The sequence below is a fragment of the Meriones unguiculatus genome, chromosome X (assembly GCF_030254825.1).
Source record: "Meriones unguiculatus strain TT.TT164.6M chromosome X, Bangor_MerUng_6.1, whole genome shotgun sequence".
In the NCBI taxonomy this organism is placed as follows: domain Eukaryota; kingdom Metazoa; phylum Chordata; class Mammalia; order Rodentia; family Muridae; genus Meriones; species Meriones unguiculatus.
This window is the reverse complement of record NC_083369.1, coordinates 137036951-137056357: the sequence shown is the minus strand read 5'-3', so window position 1 is coordinate 137056357 and position 19407 is coordinate 137036951. Positions and strand designations below refer to the sequence as shown.

Genomic DNA, 19407 nt, shown 5'->3' with positions numbered 1-19407 from the left:
GGAAGATAGAAGGAGTGACATATGGGGGTATCCTGCATGCTGTGATCTGTAGCTCTTACACATGCTTTTATAATTTTCCAATAACATTACAAAATAGAAGCTATTATTGCTATAACAATGATAAGAAAATTAAGGCCTCAAGAGGAAAAATCCAATCTGGATTTGAGCCATTCGTTGTGTAAAGCATTTTCTCCACCATTGGTATACATCCCTGATGTAAAGAGATGGGTTTCATAAAGACATTGTGTTCAAGCACACCAGGTCCTTTGACATTAGTCACCCCTCTATACCTCTCTCCAGCATGAGCCTTTTTAATCATCTTATTTCTTTTTCTTCACCCAGTCTCATTTTTCTGTTCCGTCTGCTTTAGCTGTGTGGTAACTCTCTTCCTGGACAAACAATGTGACTGGGTTAAAAGAAGAATCTATAGAAAGCACTAGAGTTCCTGAAATTATTTTCCTTTACACAGCTGTGGGGAACTAAACCTAAGGCCTTGTGTATGCCAGGCAAGTGCCCTATCACTGAAGTAAACCTTAATGAAGCATCACTCTCCTCCTAGAATCTCCTAATCAAGTAATGTGGTTACTTATACACAGTACTTGTCACTAAGATTCAAAATTAATGCAAGGGACCAAGTGCCCAAGGAGGAAAACGAATTCCTAATATGTACCTACCTGCTTCTTGACATGTATATTGCCTTCCACAGGAAGATTGTAGGCACTCTGAATCAGATTCCGGGCAATGAAGTAGTAGTAGACAGAGATGATTGACAGTGGAATAATGTAGAAAACCAGAAAGGAAGCCATAGAGTGAATTTTGGGATGTAGCTCATTAGAGTGTGGGTAGGGGGCACAACTAATGAAGGTTTGGTTGGTATCTTTCACGTGGAAGGGATGGAGGTCAGAAAACACAGCCTCTGGGATGGCCAGCAGCATAGAGACAATCCAGATCAAGGCAGCTTTCAGGCAGATCTTCATCAGGGCATGTGATGCCTGGATATCCATTGGCCGGACAATGGCTTTGTACCTGGATCAGCAAAAAAGGAATGGTTCCATGTAAGTTTTTCAACATCATTATGGATGATACCACAGCCTGGACTAGAGTAAGGAAAATTAGGATGCTGAGAAGCAAATTTTAAGGAGGCACTCCCTCTGAAGTTCATGAAAATGTTTACTCTGAATTCTCATAATCCCAAATATGAGCACCTTCTGAAATTTGGTACCCTGAGTATGTTCCTTGTCTCATTAAAAATTCTAGCTGGTCTATAATAGATGCCTTGAGAAGTAACATTCTGCTCTCTCTATCTCTCTCTCTTTCTGTCTCTCTCTCACACACACCTAAATATATAATAAAATGTGTTCAGTCCTTTTAGTGTTACTTGTATGTATGGGCTGACCATTTGGTACTGAATAATCAGTTAGGCAAAGTCTACTCTGGAGAGGACTAATTACCTTCTCTCAGTGTTCCTTAGATGCTTGGAGTTCTTTGTCTATGCTTGGGTTCCCATGAGATTTCCCCTTTAAGAATTATACATATTTATTTATTGTGTACAATATTATTTTTCAATATATATATATATACATTATATGAAGGCTAGATTGAGTAATTAGCATATACATTATTTCACATAGCTATCTGTTTTTTGTTTCTCTGAAGCCAATTAAAATTGACTCAGTGATTTTCAAGCATATGATATATTGTTAATAACTGCAGCACAGTTCACCCTGTCTCTTGATTTTAAGAGTGCCTCTCAGTCTGATAGGCTAGAGTCAGGTGGAATGGGAGGAGGGCCTTCCCTATCAGAGGACTAGGGGACAGGCATGGGGGAGAGGAGTGAGGGAGGATGGGATTGGGAGGAGATGAGGGAGGGGGCCACAGCTGGAATACAAATTGAATAAATTGTAATAAATAAAAAAATTAAAAAAAGAATGCCTCTCAGAAAAGGTGATCTTCTTTTCATTTTTCTTAATAAATTGCAGAAATTAATAACAAAACTACCTAAAGAGAGACACAGAGACGGGGAGCTTGTTTTTATTTTGCAAAATCTTTGTTATTAATATTCACATGCAGTTTTGGGAACATGAAGTCATTGAATATTTTCAATATGTCTGTTTTTTCTTTCAAAGAATAGGAATGAATAAGCCATTGAAAATGCGACACACCGGAAGGAGGCTGGTAATTAACAAACTAATCTTTGTTTCACCTTCTTTTTTTTTTTTTCAATGCAGTTTATTCAGGAACCTTGAACAATCATCTGACCCTGGGTAAAGCCAGCCCACTTTATTTTTTTTTTCATTTTCATTATCCATTTATTGAATATTTTGATATTATTTAGCAGTTCTAGATCAACCAAATACAATGATGAAGGAAAGAACATGAAAAGAAAATTTAAAGTGACAGACATGGTTTGAAAACCTTTGTTTTTATTCAATAGCTCATTCTGAGACTCGAATTGATATTGCCCATAAATTCTATTTTCCCTATTGCTTTTGCCCAGTACTGACATAATTAAGTTGCTTGTATCATCATCGAAATGAGACTGAGGTTAGGAAACATTTGGAATGCTCTTCGATGTCATATAAAATTCTATTTAAAGCTGTATGTCTGCTATGGCTTTGTGCTTTGATTCATTGCCATTGTTGAGGATTAATTCTTAATCCAATATTTTACATTGTGTTTATATCTTTACAAGAGTCTAAATCATAGAATTTTTGTGGATAATGACTATTTCTGTACTATGCATTGTTGCCTTATACATTCTTTTTTTTTTTTTTTCCAATGTAGTTTATTCAGGAACATTGAACAATCCTCGGACCCCGGGGAAAGCCAGCCCACAGCTTAAATAGCCTCTGGGTAGCCAACCCAGGCGTGCCACGGGGGCAATGCAGATAGGTCCACATACATGGAAGCAAGCCAGATCCTCGGCCTTAGCCAAATGTGGAGTTGTTCGTGACAGAGAGCACCCACCATCGGGAAGGTGGAAGGCGGAAACCAGCTCCATCTTTAAGGCATAGCATTCCGCAGCTCTCTACAGTTCCCCCTTTTTGTTTTAGACGCATCAGGCAAGAGTAGAGGTCTGATCTCTGATATTAGAAATAAATTGGGACTTTGTACCGATGTTCATTTAGGTGTCATCCACCCAAAGAGCATCAGACCCGTACCAGGCCACAGTAGAGGACAATACAGCCACTTTTGATGTGAACTGACAGACTAAGATCAGAAAGGAGAGGAGAACCTCCCCTATTAGTGGACTTGGGGAGTGGCATGCAAGCAGAGGGAGGAGGGAGGGTGGGATTGGGAGGAGAGGAGGGAGGGGCTTATGGGGGGATGCAGAATGAATAAAGTGTAATTGATGAAAAATTTAAGAAAAAAATGCCAGCCCACTTTAAATAGCCTCTGGGTAGCCAACCTCAGCATGCCACGTGGGCAATGCAGATAGGTCCACATACATGGAAGCAAGCCAGATCCTCGGCCTTAGCCAAATGTGGAGTTGTTCGTGACAGAGAGCACCCACCATCGGGAAGGTGGAAGGCGGAAACCAGCTCCATCTTTAAGGCATAGCATTCCGCAGCTCTCTACAGTTCCCCCTTTTTGTTTTAGACGCATCAGGCAAGAGTAGAGGTCTGATCTCTGATATTAGAAATAAATTGGGACTTTGTACCGATGTTCATTTAGGTGTCATCCACCCAAAGAGCATCAGACCCGTACCAGGCCACAGTAGAGGACAATACAGCCACTTTTGATGTGAACTGACAGACTAAGATCAGAAAGGAGAGGAGAACCTCCCCTATTAGTGGACTTGGGGAGTGGCATGCAAGCAGAGGGAGGAGGGAGGGTGGGATTGGGAGGAGAGGAGGGAGGGGCTTATGGGGGGATGCAGAATGAATAAAGTGTAATTGATGAAAAATTGAAGAAAAAAATGCCAGCCCACTTTAAATAGCCTCTGGGTAGCCAACCTCAGCATGCCACGTGGGCAATGCAGATAGGTCCACATACATGGAAGCAAGCCAGATCTTCGGCCTTAGCCAAATGTGGAATTGTTCGTGACAGAGAGCACTCACCATCGGGAATGTGGAAGGCGGAAACCAGCTCCATCTTTAAGGCGCAGCATTCCGCAGCTCTCTACAGTTCCCCCTTTTTGTTTTAGACGCATCAGGCAAGAGTAGAGGTCTGATCTCTGATATTAGAAATAAATTGGGACTTTGTACTGATGTTCATTTAAGTGTCATCCACCCAAAGAGCATCAGACCCATTCGATACCTTTTTCTCAGAGGCGGGGCCTGGGGCATCAACCCGCATGCAATCAGACATGCTCTTCTCTGGGTCCAAAGCGGCTGACCCTGAGTGCAGTGCTTAGCCTCGCATACTGAGCGTAACATTTTGGCTTTTTATGGTAGCCAACCATGCTTGGGGAGACTGTCCTGCTTCAATGGCTGTAAAGGCTGCCTGTGGTATATATGCAAGATTAGAGTCTCACAACAGTGTAATGCAGCCATGATCATTCAGGCCTTTGTTTCACCTTCTTATCCTCTTCCTTCTTCCTAGCTCTCTACTGCTTTGTGAGGTACCCAGAAAAATGCTGCCTTGCCTTAAGAACTCTGAGAAGCAGACATAGGCTGGAGGCCAAAGGTACAAAGGTTTATTGGAGGTGGATACCTGAGCTTACTCAGGTATTTAAGAGTTTCTTTTTCTCTCAAACATTTAAGCAGAAAATATAGCTAGTTAATGATTGATGCTGAAAAGAAAAGATTTTGCTGTCAAAGATACGATCAGGGTAGCCATGTTTTAACTGTGGAAAAGATGAATAAACAGAGTAGGTGGACTGGAAGAAAAAAAAAGGAAGACAAACAGAGGCAATGTGGTTTTAAGTCATAGAGGGTTCTAGTTTTCTGACCTATGAATTACTTTTGAACATGGAGTCTTGTGTTATAATTCCAAATATTCTCTCACTGCATTTTCTCTTGAGTTACTTTGAGTGGCTTCTGTTTTTTTTTTTTTTTTTGTGACCAAAAAGAACCTTACATGAAAGAGTCAACTATAATGGCCATTTGAAGTTGTTACCATATTTATTTCCAGGATCGTTTCCTGTGTGTCATTTCCAACTCCTTAAAAGAGCAAGCTACGTCTTTACATTGTACTCAACGGACAAGTGTTAAGTCTCCTTTAGGCCTCTGTTTCTTTTTTTCTTTTCATGCTCAATCCCACGATCTAGATATGGCTGAATTCAGTCCTTCTGAATCCCAGTTTAAGTATCATCTTGTGGATTTTTCAGACTACTCAATGCCTTAAACACTCCCATTCTTTCTCTCAACCTATCTAAAAGTTTGATAGGGTTATCAGTTCTTATCATTTTATACTTACTATGCACTGTCGTTACTTAATGTTTGTGGTTCGAAGAATTGACCCAAGACCTTGCTCATGCAACCTAGGCAAGCTCTGTATAGAGCCTCACATTTACTTTTCATTTTGAAACAGTCTTTATAATTGCTTAGGTTTGTCTTAAACATAGTATGTATCCAAGTTAGGACTTGATCTAGGCAACTGTTCTGCCTCTGCCTCCTGAGTAACTTGGATTGTTAGCTATACCACACATCCATACATGAATTTATTGTTTGCTAATACTTTTATTAGTATGTCTTTTCTACTTGACTTTTCCATCAGTTTCCTGGGGTCTGAAGATTCTGGCTTCTTCTTTCCATTTCTTTCTATATTGTGCAAAATATCTAAAGTTCTGCACATGTTTAAGTAGTAGTTCAGCAAAGACTTGCTATTGGTTGTCAATATATTACTTCCAGGCAACTCTCTTATTCCCACATTCTCAAAAGTGAGGGGAGGGCCTTCACTCTTACACATTTAACAAGAATCATTCTTCTGTATATGGCAAATTTACTTTCTTGATAGCAGGAGGACCAAGACAATTCTTTCCCACTTCTAAAAAACAACCAGGTTCATTTTTCTTGTATCAACATTGGAATGAGTAAAGAATAGTCTTCACAAAATTAATGTGTCAAAGACTCAGACTAATTGTATCCCATGTCCAAGATTGGAAATCTTTGTCTACAGAAAGACCTGACTTTTATTCAAATAGTCCTTTGTTTCATTATTTTATTCAAATAGTTTTGCCCTTGCTTGTCTATAATTACCTACTGTAGTCAGTAGGAATTGTTGAACATCAACAATTTAAAACTCTCAGTACAATCTAAATTCTCACTGTACAGAGAAGATTGGTCTAGAAGAAAAAAAATGAACAAAATACTCTCCGAGGTAACTGACATATTGCATGAAATTTAAATTCGAATCCTACAGGTAAACTTTGACAAAACTACAAAACCTTGGATTTATTTTCTTTTGAGAATAGCAAATACAATCCTCCTTGAAATAATTTGAGGCTGTTATTAACTGACTTGTAAGATGCCTATAACCCAGAGCACAGAGCAGTAGAGTCTTTAAAAAAGTAATGCATTTCCTTCCTTCAACTCTTCCAAAATCCTTCTCATATCCCCCTCTGAGCTATTTCTCAGCAAACAGAGGAGAAGCAGTCCTTATAGCAGATCCAACTGTTCTTTTTTAAATATGTGATACATTACAGTCATTTTTTTTCTAATTTTTCCCTAGGTTATTAGCTCCAGTACTCTTTTTCATCCCATCTTAATACACTCTAGTTTCTTCTGATTTATAACATAGACTTGTGATCAAAGCAAAATCCCCAGGGAGATGGCTGGGTGGAGGGAAGGGTTGAGAAAGAAAGAAAGAAAGAAAGAAAGAAAGAAAGAAAGAAAGAAAGAAAGAAAGAGAAAGAAAGAGAAAGAAAGAAAGAAAGAAAGAAAGGCACAAAGAAAGACACAAAGAAGGATATTAGTGAACTATAGAGAAGGAAGCAGGAAAAAGGAGATGTTAGGTAAATGGAGACAACAAAAAGAATGAGGAAAAGAAAGAACTAAACAGTAATCTGACTCTTTCAAACAACTCTATTGTTGCTGAGTCAAGCCCTTACCAATGTTTTCACCCAGACTTTGTAAATGTACCTTGTTTCCCCCAAGGAAGCTAGTTTAAGAGCAGTAGGTAGTTGAAGGGGGATTGAACACTTAGGAGGTTAGTACCCACTACTTTTTCTCAAGCATTCTTTAACAATAGGCAGCAATTGCACTCAGAAAGTAGTAACTCTCAGTGAAACAGAACCTTACTATGTGAAATAGATACCTCTCAAATATGTGGGGTGGGGTGGAATAGGCACATGACTGAAGATCCTGAAAACTTGCAGCTGATGCAGTTGTAGACCTTATTTCCCTATCCAAAGCTTACTGGAAGTGATTCAAATGAAGAAAAGTTGAGCATAGAATTGAAGTCATCTTTCTTCCCTATTCCGAAAGTACCAAAGAAGATTTTCATTCACACCAAATGAAAGATGGTACACTAAATGACACAAGGAGCTACTTAGCTTGAAATACAGCGTGAAGGCATCTTCATTGTACTAGTTGGGAACACTACCCAGTCAAAACAAAACCAAACATGCACCTGAACTGTTTTATTTATAAATAATGTACATATAGAGTAAGAAAACATGTAAATTTATCACCTACTGAAAGAAAACGGACAATCTTTGGGAAATGGTTAGTTGTACATCTGAAGAAGGAACCATTTAAGATGAACCTCAAATACATTATGGTGCTAGTTGATGGTTGGGAAGCCATGAACCCTAGAGAAAGAACTACTGTTTTCCTAAATAGGTGGGTCAAACTACCCTCTAAATATTTCGAGGCTAGAGAGATAGCTCTGCAGTTCAGTGCACTCTCTGTTCTTTCTGAAGACCAGGTTTGTTTCCTGGAACTCAAATATCAGCTTAAAACTGTCCATAACTCCATTTCCAGGATATTCAGCTCCCTTCTCTTCTATCCTTTATGGGAATGTAGCACATATGAAGTATACACGCAGACAAAACACTTATATACATAAAATAAAAATAATTAAATGTTAAAACATACATGTTTCTATCCATACTTTAGTGCTGCTCTCAATCTTGGTCAGAGAAGCTTCTTTTCTCAGTGGGTAACAGTCCATGTAGAGACTCATAACTGATCAAAGTGCCAAGAATAAGTAACTGTTGAATGCTCAGTTCTAAATGGGTCATTCACGTCAACCTCCATGTCCAAGCCTCAGGAGACATCTCAGAATAGAAGGTGGAAATAATATAGGAACCAGATGATAGCAGGCAGCGCATGAAATGCTGTCTTCTGCATATGGGATGGTTGTTGTACTCATCAACTCATAGTAACTGTGGTGACCTGCACAAGATCAAACCAGTCACCATTCCAGTATGGTTGTTGGAGGATGTCATAATGCTTCACCCCAGCTGCAGAGTGTCTGCTGGGAAAGAGGAGTGTTTTTTTTTAATTGGGGGTGTGGCCACTGGTTTCTCATTCTCCAGGAGAGAGTCTTATACTCATGAATGCATGGGAGGTACTAATTGGGCTTAGTCAAGTTACTTTTTAAAAAGATGATGTGACATGAAGTGGGAGAGATATGTTTTTGGGAGTGGCCAAAGGGATTTGGTAGGAAATCGGGGACTGAATACCATCAAGATGCACTGTGTACACATATAGAATTACCAAACAATCGACTCAAAATATTCTTACAATATCAATGTCATTGTTATTAAAGACCTTGACACTAAAGAAAATAGAGAGTTTTACCTTGAAGGTGTTGAAAGATGCACATCACATGTAATGAATAAGCCTTTATTTGTTCTGTAATTTTTTTAAAAGGAGTTATAAAAGACTTATAGTGGACCACAGGAGAAATTTTAATTATCAGTTAAATATTAAACATTATTAAAGAATTATTTTTAATTTTTTTCAATAAAATGATATTGAATACATATAAAATTGGTCTTGTTCTGGGGAAAAACACTGAAATCCATAAGGGTAAGAGTTCAAAATGTTTACTTTTCAAAGTTCAACAAAACAGAACACAACAAACAAACATAAATACACATGCTCACACTCACACATATTACATGGTGAGGACAAAAATCAAGGACACAGTTATTATTAACTATAAATGGGTATTATAAAATACAAATTAAAAAACCTTTTAACGGTAGAGAAAAAAGGTAAAGTAATGTGTGGTGGTTTGGATAAAGATGACATCCATAGCTCTCAAACGTGAATGCTTGTTTCACAGTTAGTAGAACTTTCAGGAAGGATTAGAAGGTGTAGCCTTTTTGAAGGAGGTGTGTCACTGGTTTTGAAAGCTGAACTCATTCCTAATTAGTGTGCGCTTTCTCTTTCTCTCCCTTTCCCTTGTGGTAATCTTAATAAGATCTCAGCTATTGCTTCAGCAGCATGTATGCCTGCCTGCCTGCCTGCAGTCATGTTTCCTGTCATGATGGTCAAGGACTCATCCTCTGAAACTGTACACCCAATAACTCTTTCTTCTATAAGTTGGCTTGGCAACTTAGTTTTTCTTCACAGTAATAAAAAAGTAACTAAGACATAATGTCATACATTTTAATTTATGTCATTAAAGACAAAAGCTTTTGCCATATGCTCAATATTATTAAATTATAATTGAAATGTGATTGAATGTATCATATCTCCTCAGCACCTACATAAAGAGCAAGGAATAGTCACAGTGTTCTCTTGAGTTTATGATTTCTAATATCATCTATAACCTCTGAGGTTTTGTTGTGTGCTTTTTCTTTTGTTTCATGAGGACTATTTTTAAGCCGCTTGCTCATTTGGGGAGACTAGTTTAATTAAAATGAGATTACATACAATACACATCATATCAGCTGGATATGAGCTGAGAGATCAGGGAAGAGTGAAGCTGCCATTGTGGGTGGAGGCATTATTTCTGGCACCTTGTAGGCATCTGGTGATCCTGTGATAAGCCTCAATTTGGACCTTAATGTTTAATTCATCCTTACATTTAAATAGAAGCCAATATAAATAGAAGGTTTGATACTTTCCTTCCTTATCCATTAGACACATTTCAACTCCCTCTCCAGGTGAGTGATCCCCACTTTGGCATCCAGGTTTTAGTGGATTTCCTAGAAGACAACAGAGATCTGCCTGCTTTGGGAACATGCAAGCTTTAAACCTAGGCTGAGGAGACCTGATAGGCTAGGGTTACATAGAAGGGAAAGAGGACCTCCTCTATCAGTGGACTAGGGGAAGGACATTGGGGGTGGGAGAGGGAAGGAAAGTGGGACTGGGAGGAGATGTGGGAGGAGGCTAGTCCGGACACAAAGTAAATAAATTGTAAATAATAATAATAATAATAATAATAATAATAATAATAAACCTAGGCTAAGAGAATGGGTCATGATCCGTGTTGTGAAATGTGGTTAGACTATTAAGCTTTTGATTTATGAAAAGAGAACAAGAAACAAATTGTGTATGCAGCTAGAACCTCCTACACCCAGTATAATCCTAAAGTTGTTTATCTGAGGGCTGCAATTTCCCCCATCATGTCCTATTCCAGTACATGCCCAGTATATCCTGGAGAGCGTAGCTGGCTTTGGGGACAAAGAGAGTGCCACTTATTTGTTCCATAGTACAATGGAAGGTATTATGTTTATCTTCCAATATGGAAAGATGGCCCAGCAAAGTATTTTTAAATAACCTCACTATTTGGGGTCAAGGACTTCAAGTAACCATATCTCCACATATTTACTTTCTGCTTCAAGGACTTGCTTTGCAGCCACCATGTGGGAATTTCTTTTGTGTTTAAACGTATATCAGTATTTGTGTGAATATCTGTGTAGATTTTCATCTATGAAGACTAGAAGTACATGTCCGTGTCTGCCTCGGTTGCCCTCCATTTTTTTTTTTGAGTTAGGATCTCTTACTAAGTCTGGAGCTCACTAATTGAGTTAGACTGGCTAACTAGAAAACCCTGGGGGATCCTCCTGCCTCTGCTTCCCTAAGTGCTGGAAATATAAGTGCAGGAAAGTCATGCCTGGGTTCTTGGATGTTGGTGCAGGGGATCTTACTCAGACTGAGGCATCACCCCAGATCTCAGGAATTTTCTTTTTGTGAAGATTTATGAGGAATAAAACATTTGTATATGAGTTTCAATTATATTGACTCAGTAAAGAATCATCACCACTGTAATAGCTCAAACTTGCAAACTACTTACTATAGATCAGTCACTTGTGCTGTGATTGATTGGGCAATGCTTTAATTAAATGATCATGTTTTGTCCTCACAGTGATCTTATAAAGTAGACACCTGTTCTTTAACAAATAAGTAACTGAGGTTTAATAACTTATCCAAGTCCACCAGTGGTAAATATTAACAATGAAGTTTGAGTCTATTCAAGATGATTCCTATGACTATCTATCATCAGGTCAGATAGCGTCCTAATTTGATAGTCCTATGGTTGATCATGAAACCTGAGATTACTGATACATTAAATGTAACACAGACACACACACAGACACACACACAGAGAGAGAGAGAGAGAGAAACAGACAGACAGAGACAGAAAGAGGTAGAGAGTCCCATATGGCCTGAGCTTAGAGTGAAGTCTGAGTTCTCTTCTATATCCAGAGGCCCCAGGGACCAAAAGGGTCACCTGAGTGAGACTTTGGAGTGATGTTTACAAAGAATAAGACATTGGCATCAATGAATAACCAGATGCCTACAGGCTAGAATGAAGCTGGGATGATGCCAAGGAATGTTTTAGGCAGAAAGATATTGATTCTGGGAGATGAGGATGGGCGTGTATGTCAGTTGTGAAGCATTTGCCTAGCATTTGTGAGGCCTTGAGTTCAATCCTCAGTACCACAAAAAACAGCAGTAGCACAACCCCCTGATTCTAGGATATGAAGGCCTTAAAATCTTAGGGATAAGGTGGAAAGAAAGAGGTAATCAGTTGTTGGACATCTTCAAATGCTTCCTCATAAGGAATTGGGAACCAACTGAACCTTGAGCAAAGAATGAGTTTCATCAAGATGATCTAATTCCAGAGTTCAATGCTAATCTTATAAGCTTGCCTGTCAGAAGGGGTATAAGTAGGCTTAAATATTGCCCTTGCCTTTGGGTATGTTTAAAATGACAAAAAAGCAGTTACCCAGTTAAACATCAGTAGGTATGCCAGCATATTGGTGCAAAGCTGTTTATAGACTGTTCTTCAAAAACTTTATGGATAAATGAACATATATTTAGAGCTCCTTATATTTTTCAACAGTTTGTGATCTCCAGAGTTAAAAATAAAATTAAAAAAAAAAACATTTCCAGATTCCATTTGCACACTGAAGTCAGACATAGTAAAATCACTCTACCTTGCAGCCTAGAAAATACACAGAATGAGAGAAGCCCCAAGCATAAAGTTCACCGATGTTCTAGGGTAGAATATACCACTGAGTCTGTGTCATAGATTATATTCAAAACTGGGCCTTCACCTCCAAACAGACTCAGAGGTAAAGATTTAGATTAATTAAGGGGGGAGTTACCAAAAATCATGGGAGAGTGTGGAAAGTGAGACAAGAAGGGGAGAGAGTAAGGGAGCCCTTAAGAGCTTTAGGAGCACGCTGGTTGCAGAATTGTGCCAGGCATGGACAAAATGACAGCACTTACCCACCAGTCCCCAGACTTCTTTGAGACCTCTGGCTGAGAACTGTCCTAGGTTGTTAATTGTGGGCTGACTCCAGCCTGCCCTAAACCTCCCTTGGGCACAATGACTGTCCTCACTCTAAGAAAGGAAGCCCAAGTCTCCCAGGGCACACCAGGTGTTCCAGCTACCACGACAGCAAGAAGTCTTCTCCTGGTCCACTTATTTTATCTAACATATATGAACACTTTGAAAGTTCAAAGAGTGTTTAGTTTTAAATATATTTCTCATTGCTGGGGCTACCTTAATAAAGTGTCTTACTTTTTTTTTTTTCCAAAACAAGATTCATTGAAGTTCAAAAATACCATCATGGCATATGACTCATTGTGTCTAATTATAAAAGTGTAACAGCAGTATATTTAAATAAACTTTGATGAGAAGTTTGAGAAGTGGTAAGAGGGTTGCCGAGCTTTGTAACTTACTAGCTGCTCCAGCTTAGGTTGTTGGGGAGGTCTTATTGTATCCAAGGCATGGGAACCCTAGACTCTTCTTTCTTCATTAGCACTTTATTTTTATTTTCTTTTGATTGTTTTGTTATTTAACAAAAAGTTACATTGTACATACTGTGTGCCTGGTACAGTTCTCAATTGGTTTCAAGAATTAGCTTTAAAAAGAAGCTATAGATTGACATTAAATAGAAATAATGTTTCTAATTTGAATTTTACTATGTAAGAGATGGATAGCTCTTGAAATGTTTTTTGTCATTAAATTCTAAATCTAACTTTAATGCAGTTATGTCTGTACCTATTAGCGTCCTCAGTCAAATGACTTTGGACCTCATGCTTGAGCAAGAAAGAGCATAATATTGTACAAAATACTTTTTAATAGTTAGCTACTCTTACTTTAAAAAGTCCTTATTACAATAATAGAATGTTGTAAGTACTCTATCATTTCGCTCTCCCCTTACCTCATTCTCTCCCTCTTCCTTCTTCTCTTTTATTTTCTTGCCTTCTTACTCCTCCTTCTGTGTTATAACTCTTAAAACTGAAAAAACTAACAGAGTGGCCAACTTTCCCAAGGCCACATAAACAAATGGCAGAGCTAGAATCTGAACAGAAGCTTTCTGGCTCCTGAGTCCAGGTTTCAGAGCATAAGATTTTAAAGCCTCTGTTTTCTTCATCAGTAAGACCTTGGGTTCCATCCCCAGTCTCCGTCTCTGTCTTTCTGTCTCTATCTCTTTCTGTGCTTCTGTCTCTCTCTCTCTCAATCACACCCTCCCACACACAAAGAACCAAATGACATAGTTGCCTTGAGTTAGTAAAGATATCATCAAGGTGGATGAGAGAGGTAATTTGGAGGACTTTTCAGTTAAAACAATTCCAAGAGCTCATCATAAAAAATTAAGAGAGTGGAGAATTCTAGAAACAAAACAAGAATTATTTAGCAGTCTTATACGTGATGTTTTGATATAATTTTTTCCAATTTCTTTTTTTGTCTTTTTTACAGGATTAAAAGTAGACTTTTTGTATTTTTTAACATCAGTCTGTCATGTAAACATTTTGTGATATCACACAGATGCCCCTCCAGACATCAGATTGTACTCTGCAGATGCTAACAAGCCTTTTTGGTCAGTTTGTCTTTTCAAGGAAGTCTGGTGATCTCTAGGGAACAAAGTCTCTACTTTTTTATGTGCCTCCACCAATTAGCTCAAATGAAGCAATTCACCTGCAACTACCCAGAAAGCAGCATGTCTGGTAACACACTAGCATATCTTAAGTACTTTCTTTCACAGGGTCCTATATGAGCAACAAGTTAATGCAAATAAATCCATAAGCCTGGACACTTAGTGACTTCTTTGCATACTCCATTCTGGAAATTAAGAATGATGATTCAGGCTGGAAATATGGTTCAGTAGTTAAGAGCATGTGCTGCTCTTCCAGAAAATTTGGGTTCGGTTCCCCGCACCCACCTTAGGCGTTTTACAACCATATGTAACTCCAGCTCCAGGAGACCCAATGCCTCTGGCTTTCTTGAGTACCTGCATTCACGAGCATATACCCACATGTAGATGCACACACCTCCATATAACTAAAAATAATACAATGTTTAAAAGAAGGTCAGTTCACTCTGGGTCATAAGAGAATGAGGTATTTGAAAAAAATGTTTTGAGATTATAATTATATTATAATTACGATTGTCTCTTCTTATTTACTCCCTTTAAATCTTCATTGATCTCTTTCAAATTCATGGCCTCTTTATTCACTATTGTTACATGACATATCCCTTGCCAGGAACAGCATTTCTGTTGAGGTTAGGACTGAAGTCTACATCTTGCTCATTTTTATGCTTGCCTCATTCATTAAATCAGGAACTCTTCATTCCATTTGCTTGCTTCAGAATGTGCATTAGACTAGGAAACAGGTATGAGATGTTCAAAATGGCCCATTCTTCTCCTGTCATACACTGAGGTAAACTGTCTTTCCAAGGCCTTAGACAACATTGCTCTGAATACTTTAGGCAGTCCAAATGCTTTCTATTTCTCTGTCTTCATTTCAAGTCTTCACAATCCACTAGGGATAACTGAGAAAGTGATCTACCCAGGCTCAGTTCCCTCCCCCTTTATTATTGTATTTTTTGGCAACCTAATAAACCTGTTCAATGAGCTTGCTGGAAAGACCTTGGGGGAAGCAGCACCATGCACAATGGTGAAACACAAAGGTGGGTGGCGAGAAGCATGGTGGGACTGGGCATCCAGCTAAACTTTGTCTCCAAAAGCCTTTCCTTTTCTCTATTTAAATGGTTCACACCTGAAGGCATACAGGAGGAAAGTGTTGTTTGAAAGCCCTCTACTTTGGTCTCAGTTTTACTCCTCTTTGATCACGTTGCTATAGAACCCCGCTTTACCATTTAATAACATTGACAATAGTGGTTCTTGATCATCTGAAAGGCTAAGGTGTCAACTATGACAGAGCCTCAAACCATTACAATACCCCAGCGATGCCTGACTGTGTATGTGTGCTCATGTGTGTGATGTGAGGTCAGAAGATAATGTCAAGAATTTCTCTTCAACTGCCATCCAGTTTGCTTCTTGAGAGAGCATCTCTCACTGACCTGGAGGTCATCATGAAGATTAGGCCAGCTGTCTGGTGAGTCCCGGGTCACTCTTGCCTTTGACTCCCGAGGGCTGACATTACCATGCCCAGCATGGACAGTTTTTTCACATGTGTTCTCAGGATCAAATTCATACTTGCGAGGCAAGCACTTGACCCATTTGAGCAACTACCCTCCACTCACCGAGATTTAGGGTTTTCATATATAATATTCTGTAGAGCCTCTTTCCTGGGTAACTGGAAAAGCATCATGCATCTCCTATGCACACTCAGTTTAAATACGAAGCTCTTACTGTTAAGTGACTGTCCCAGAAAGTGCAGTCACAAGCCTTCATCATGGACAGGAAACTACATAAGACTCATTGATCAAATCTGGTCTTCTGTCTCTTTTTTTATGGCCATGAACTAACAATGTATTTTTTAACATTTTAAGTGGTTGTGAAAACATCCAGAAAAGACTAATATTCATGGGGTGTGTGAAAATAACATGGAATTCAAAGTTCCGCATCCATAAATAAAGCGTTTATCATCTGACCCTTCATAGAGATGCTTGCCAGGCTCTGGCTGATGTGCCCTGAATACAGGACCATGGCTAATGTTCCTGTGTTCTCTGCTTGTGCCCCTCAAAGCTGTTCATTTCATCTTTAAATAGAAAGCCTGCCTTTCATCACACAACACTGCTTATTAGCCTTATTAATTCTTGATAATAAAGACAATAGGCCACTGAGCCCTGCCATTGGGCTTCTAGTACCCAGCTCTCCCTGCTCCGTAGCTTAGTCAATTCAGCAACTCTCAAGTACTAAGTTGGTATTTCTGCCTCTGCTTGGCACTATTAACGTAAAAGTTCCTGGCCAATGAGGATTTAACATCTAGCTAGAAAAAAATCATTCTCAGAAAAAAGCCCGTAATTAACATGGCAATGATTTCTACATAGATCTTTGTGAAGAGCTCTTAGAGCTGATGGCAGTAGATCAATATGTGAAATGCTGCTGTCACAATACAGACAAATGCAGGCACCCGTCTAATTACAAGTCTCTCTTTTCTAGAACTCTAGACCTGAAAGGAAGAAGTCATCAAGTATAATTCCTTTCCCTTGAAGAAGACACCAAAGCTAAGAGAAGTCCCAAAGTCAGCTAGCTGAAACTCCCAGGGCTTTAGGTGCTGGGTGCCCAATCACTGATGATTTCCTAAGATTGACCATTGTTTTAATTTTTTAACTTTTGTTTCATTTTTGGGATTATAACATAATTATATTTCTCCCTTGCCTTTTCTCCTTCTAAATCCTCCCATATACCCCTCCACTCTTCTTCAAATTCATGACCCTTTTTCAATACTTTTTGTTTCCTGCATATCTATTCTAATACATATTGGATATAATATATTAGATAGGAATATATCATAATATATCATATATACTACACACACACACACACACTAAATATAACCTGCTCAGTCTATATAATGTTACTTGTATACATGTTTTTAAGGCTGAACATTTAAGACAACCAAATAGTGTGTTCTTTCCTTAGATAGACCACCTCTCCAACTTCTAGGTTTTCTCAGGTGGCTTTGTGTAGGCTTGAGGCTTTAAAGTCTTTTTCCTTTCCACTTTGATATGCCCACCAGTATCATCCTTGTTCAGCACATGCTTATGTAGTTATGTCAGTAAGACCTTATAGGTGTAGCTTCTAATATTACTAGGAGACACAGCCTCATAGCAAACTCCCCGATCCTCTGGTTCTTACAATCTTTCTGCCCCTTCTTCCACAATATTCCTTGAGCCTTAGGTATGGGAGTGTTTTGTAAATATATCCACTGGGACTGGGCTCCATGGCTCTGCATTTTGATTGTGTGTGTGGTGTTCTATAATGGTCTCCATCTGTTGCAAAGAGAAGTTTCTTTGATGAGGGGTAAACGTTATAACTATACTTACCTGTAAGTATAAGGACAAATGTTTACAGATTATTGTTAGGAATTATGCTGATGTAGTAAATTAGGGAATCTCTTCCAATAACCATTATTTCAGAGGCACTGAGTAGTTAGTTAGGTTTCTAGGACCACACATGTTTTCCCTCTTGTTGAGTGAGTCTTCAGCCTAATTAGAGAGCTGTTGGTTATTGTCAAGGTATGTAAGCCACTACTGCACCATTAGGGGTAATAAACTATGATAATAATTGATGTGGTCCATAGACACCATAGCTGAATAGGACTCTTGGTTACCCTCCTCTGGATGTTAGCGTGGTGCCTTCTGGTACCAAGAAAGTTAGTTCCCAGAGACAGGAAAAGAGCATTGTTCTTTAAACCTTCATATCTTCCCTTAAAGCACAAGTAAAAAATGCATAAAATTAAATACTGACTATATTTATGTGCATCCTGTGATACATGGCTTCTTCACACTATCATTTTAACCTTCACATTCTCCTTTTGTTGACAGTCTTGGGAAGAAATTGTGCTTCAACATGGTTAATCATCTAATGTAAGAACAAGTAATATCTAATTAGATAATCAACCAATAATGGGTTTCTTTTAAAAAATTAGTTTGGATCACCACATTTTAGAAAGCATTTTCAGGGCTAGAAAAAGGCTCGGTGGTTAACTGTTCTTGCTGCTCTTGCAGATGACCTGGGTTCAATTTTCAGCACCCACACAGCAGCTCACAATCATCTATTACTACAGTTCCAGGAGATCCAAAACCATCTTTGACTTCTGAAGCCACTAGCCATGTAAGTGGTGCATACACATACATACAGACAAAACATCCATACACATAAAATAAAAAAAACAGTATTTCTCATGTTTTTATGGGGAAAACTACAATTGTTTGATTGTAACAATTTTCTATTGTTCTAAAAAATTGTGTTTAAAGTACTTTTCACAACAGATACTTGACCCAAATATGACACATCCTAACTCAACAGAACAGAACAAAATTAACAAAGGGCAAAAGGCAACTTTGAAAAGCTTCAGTGAGACCTAAAGTTCTATTTATATGTAGACAGTCTGAAGAAACACATGAGTCACGTAGACATGTTATTATCTCCGTAAGTAAGTGTGCTTGAAAATAAATTTCTTTATATGCCAAAATTTACAATACCCCTATTTCTTCATAGGTTTTTTGCTTGTTTGTTTGTCTGTTTTTTTTTTTTTTTTCTTTTTACTGGCCAATTAACCTGCGTAGACTATAAGAGAAAGAGACAAAGATGGTAGAAATAGAAATAGGGATAGAAAAGGAGAAAGGCAAGGAAGAGAGGAAAATAATAAAGAAATAAAACTAAAAATAGGTTTTCTATGCCACTCCTGGGTGTTTACCCAAAGGAGTCCAAGGTAATATATCACAGAGCTATTTGCTCATCAGAGTTTATTGCAGCACTATTCACAATAGCTAAGCGAGGGAACTAACTCAAGTAGCCAAGAACAATGGAAGAGATAAAGAAAATCTTGTGCACATGCATGTTTGTGTGTGTGTGTGTATGTGTATGTGTGTGCGCTTGTGTGAATTTTCAGTCACAAGAAAGAACAAAGTTATATCATTTGCAGGAAAATAGATCTTAGTTTCTTTTCCTGTCGCTGTAATAAAATATTCAGGCAAAAGAGGAGAAGAGTTTATTTTGGCTCACAGTTCTAGATGGGGAAGTCACGGCAACAAGAGCCTGAAGCAACTGTCACATTAAGTCCACAGTCAGAAGAAAGCACCGATAAGCACACTTGTGCTGCTCCTCAGCTGCCTTTCTTACCCAGCCCT

At 38.6% G+C, this 19407-nt stretch overlaps 1 protein-coding gene across 1 annotated transcript in view; it reads right to left on the bottom strand.

Annotated features, from left to right (window-relative positions):
* The window catches only part of Grpr (gastrin releasing peptide receptor), a 43544-nt gene that overhangs the window by 7984 nt on the left and 16153 nt on the right, over window positions 1-19407 (bottom strand). Inside the window, exon 3 of the mRNA XM_060374789.1 lies at window positions 675-1026. Within this exon, the coding sequence (XP_060230772.1) occupies window positions 675-1026 (352 nt within the window). The remainder of the gene's footprint in view (window positions 1-674; window positions 1027-19407) is intronic.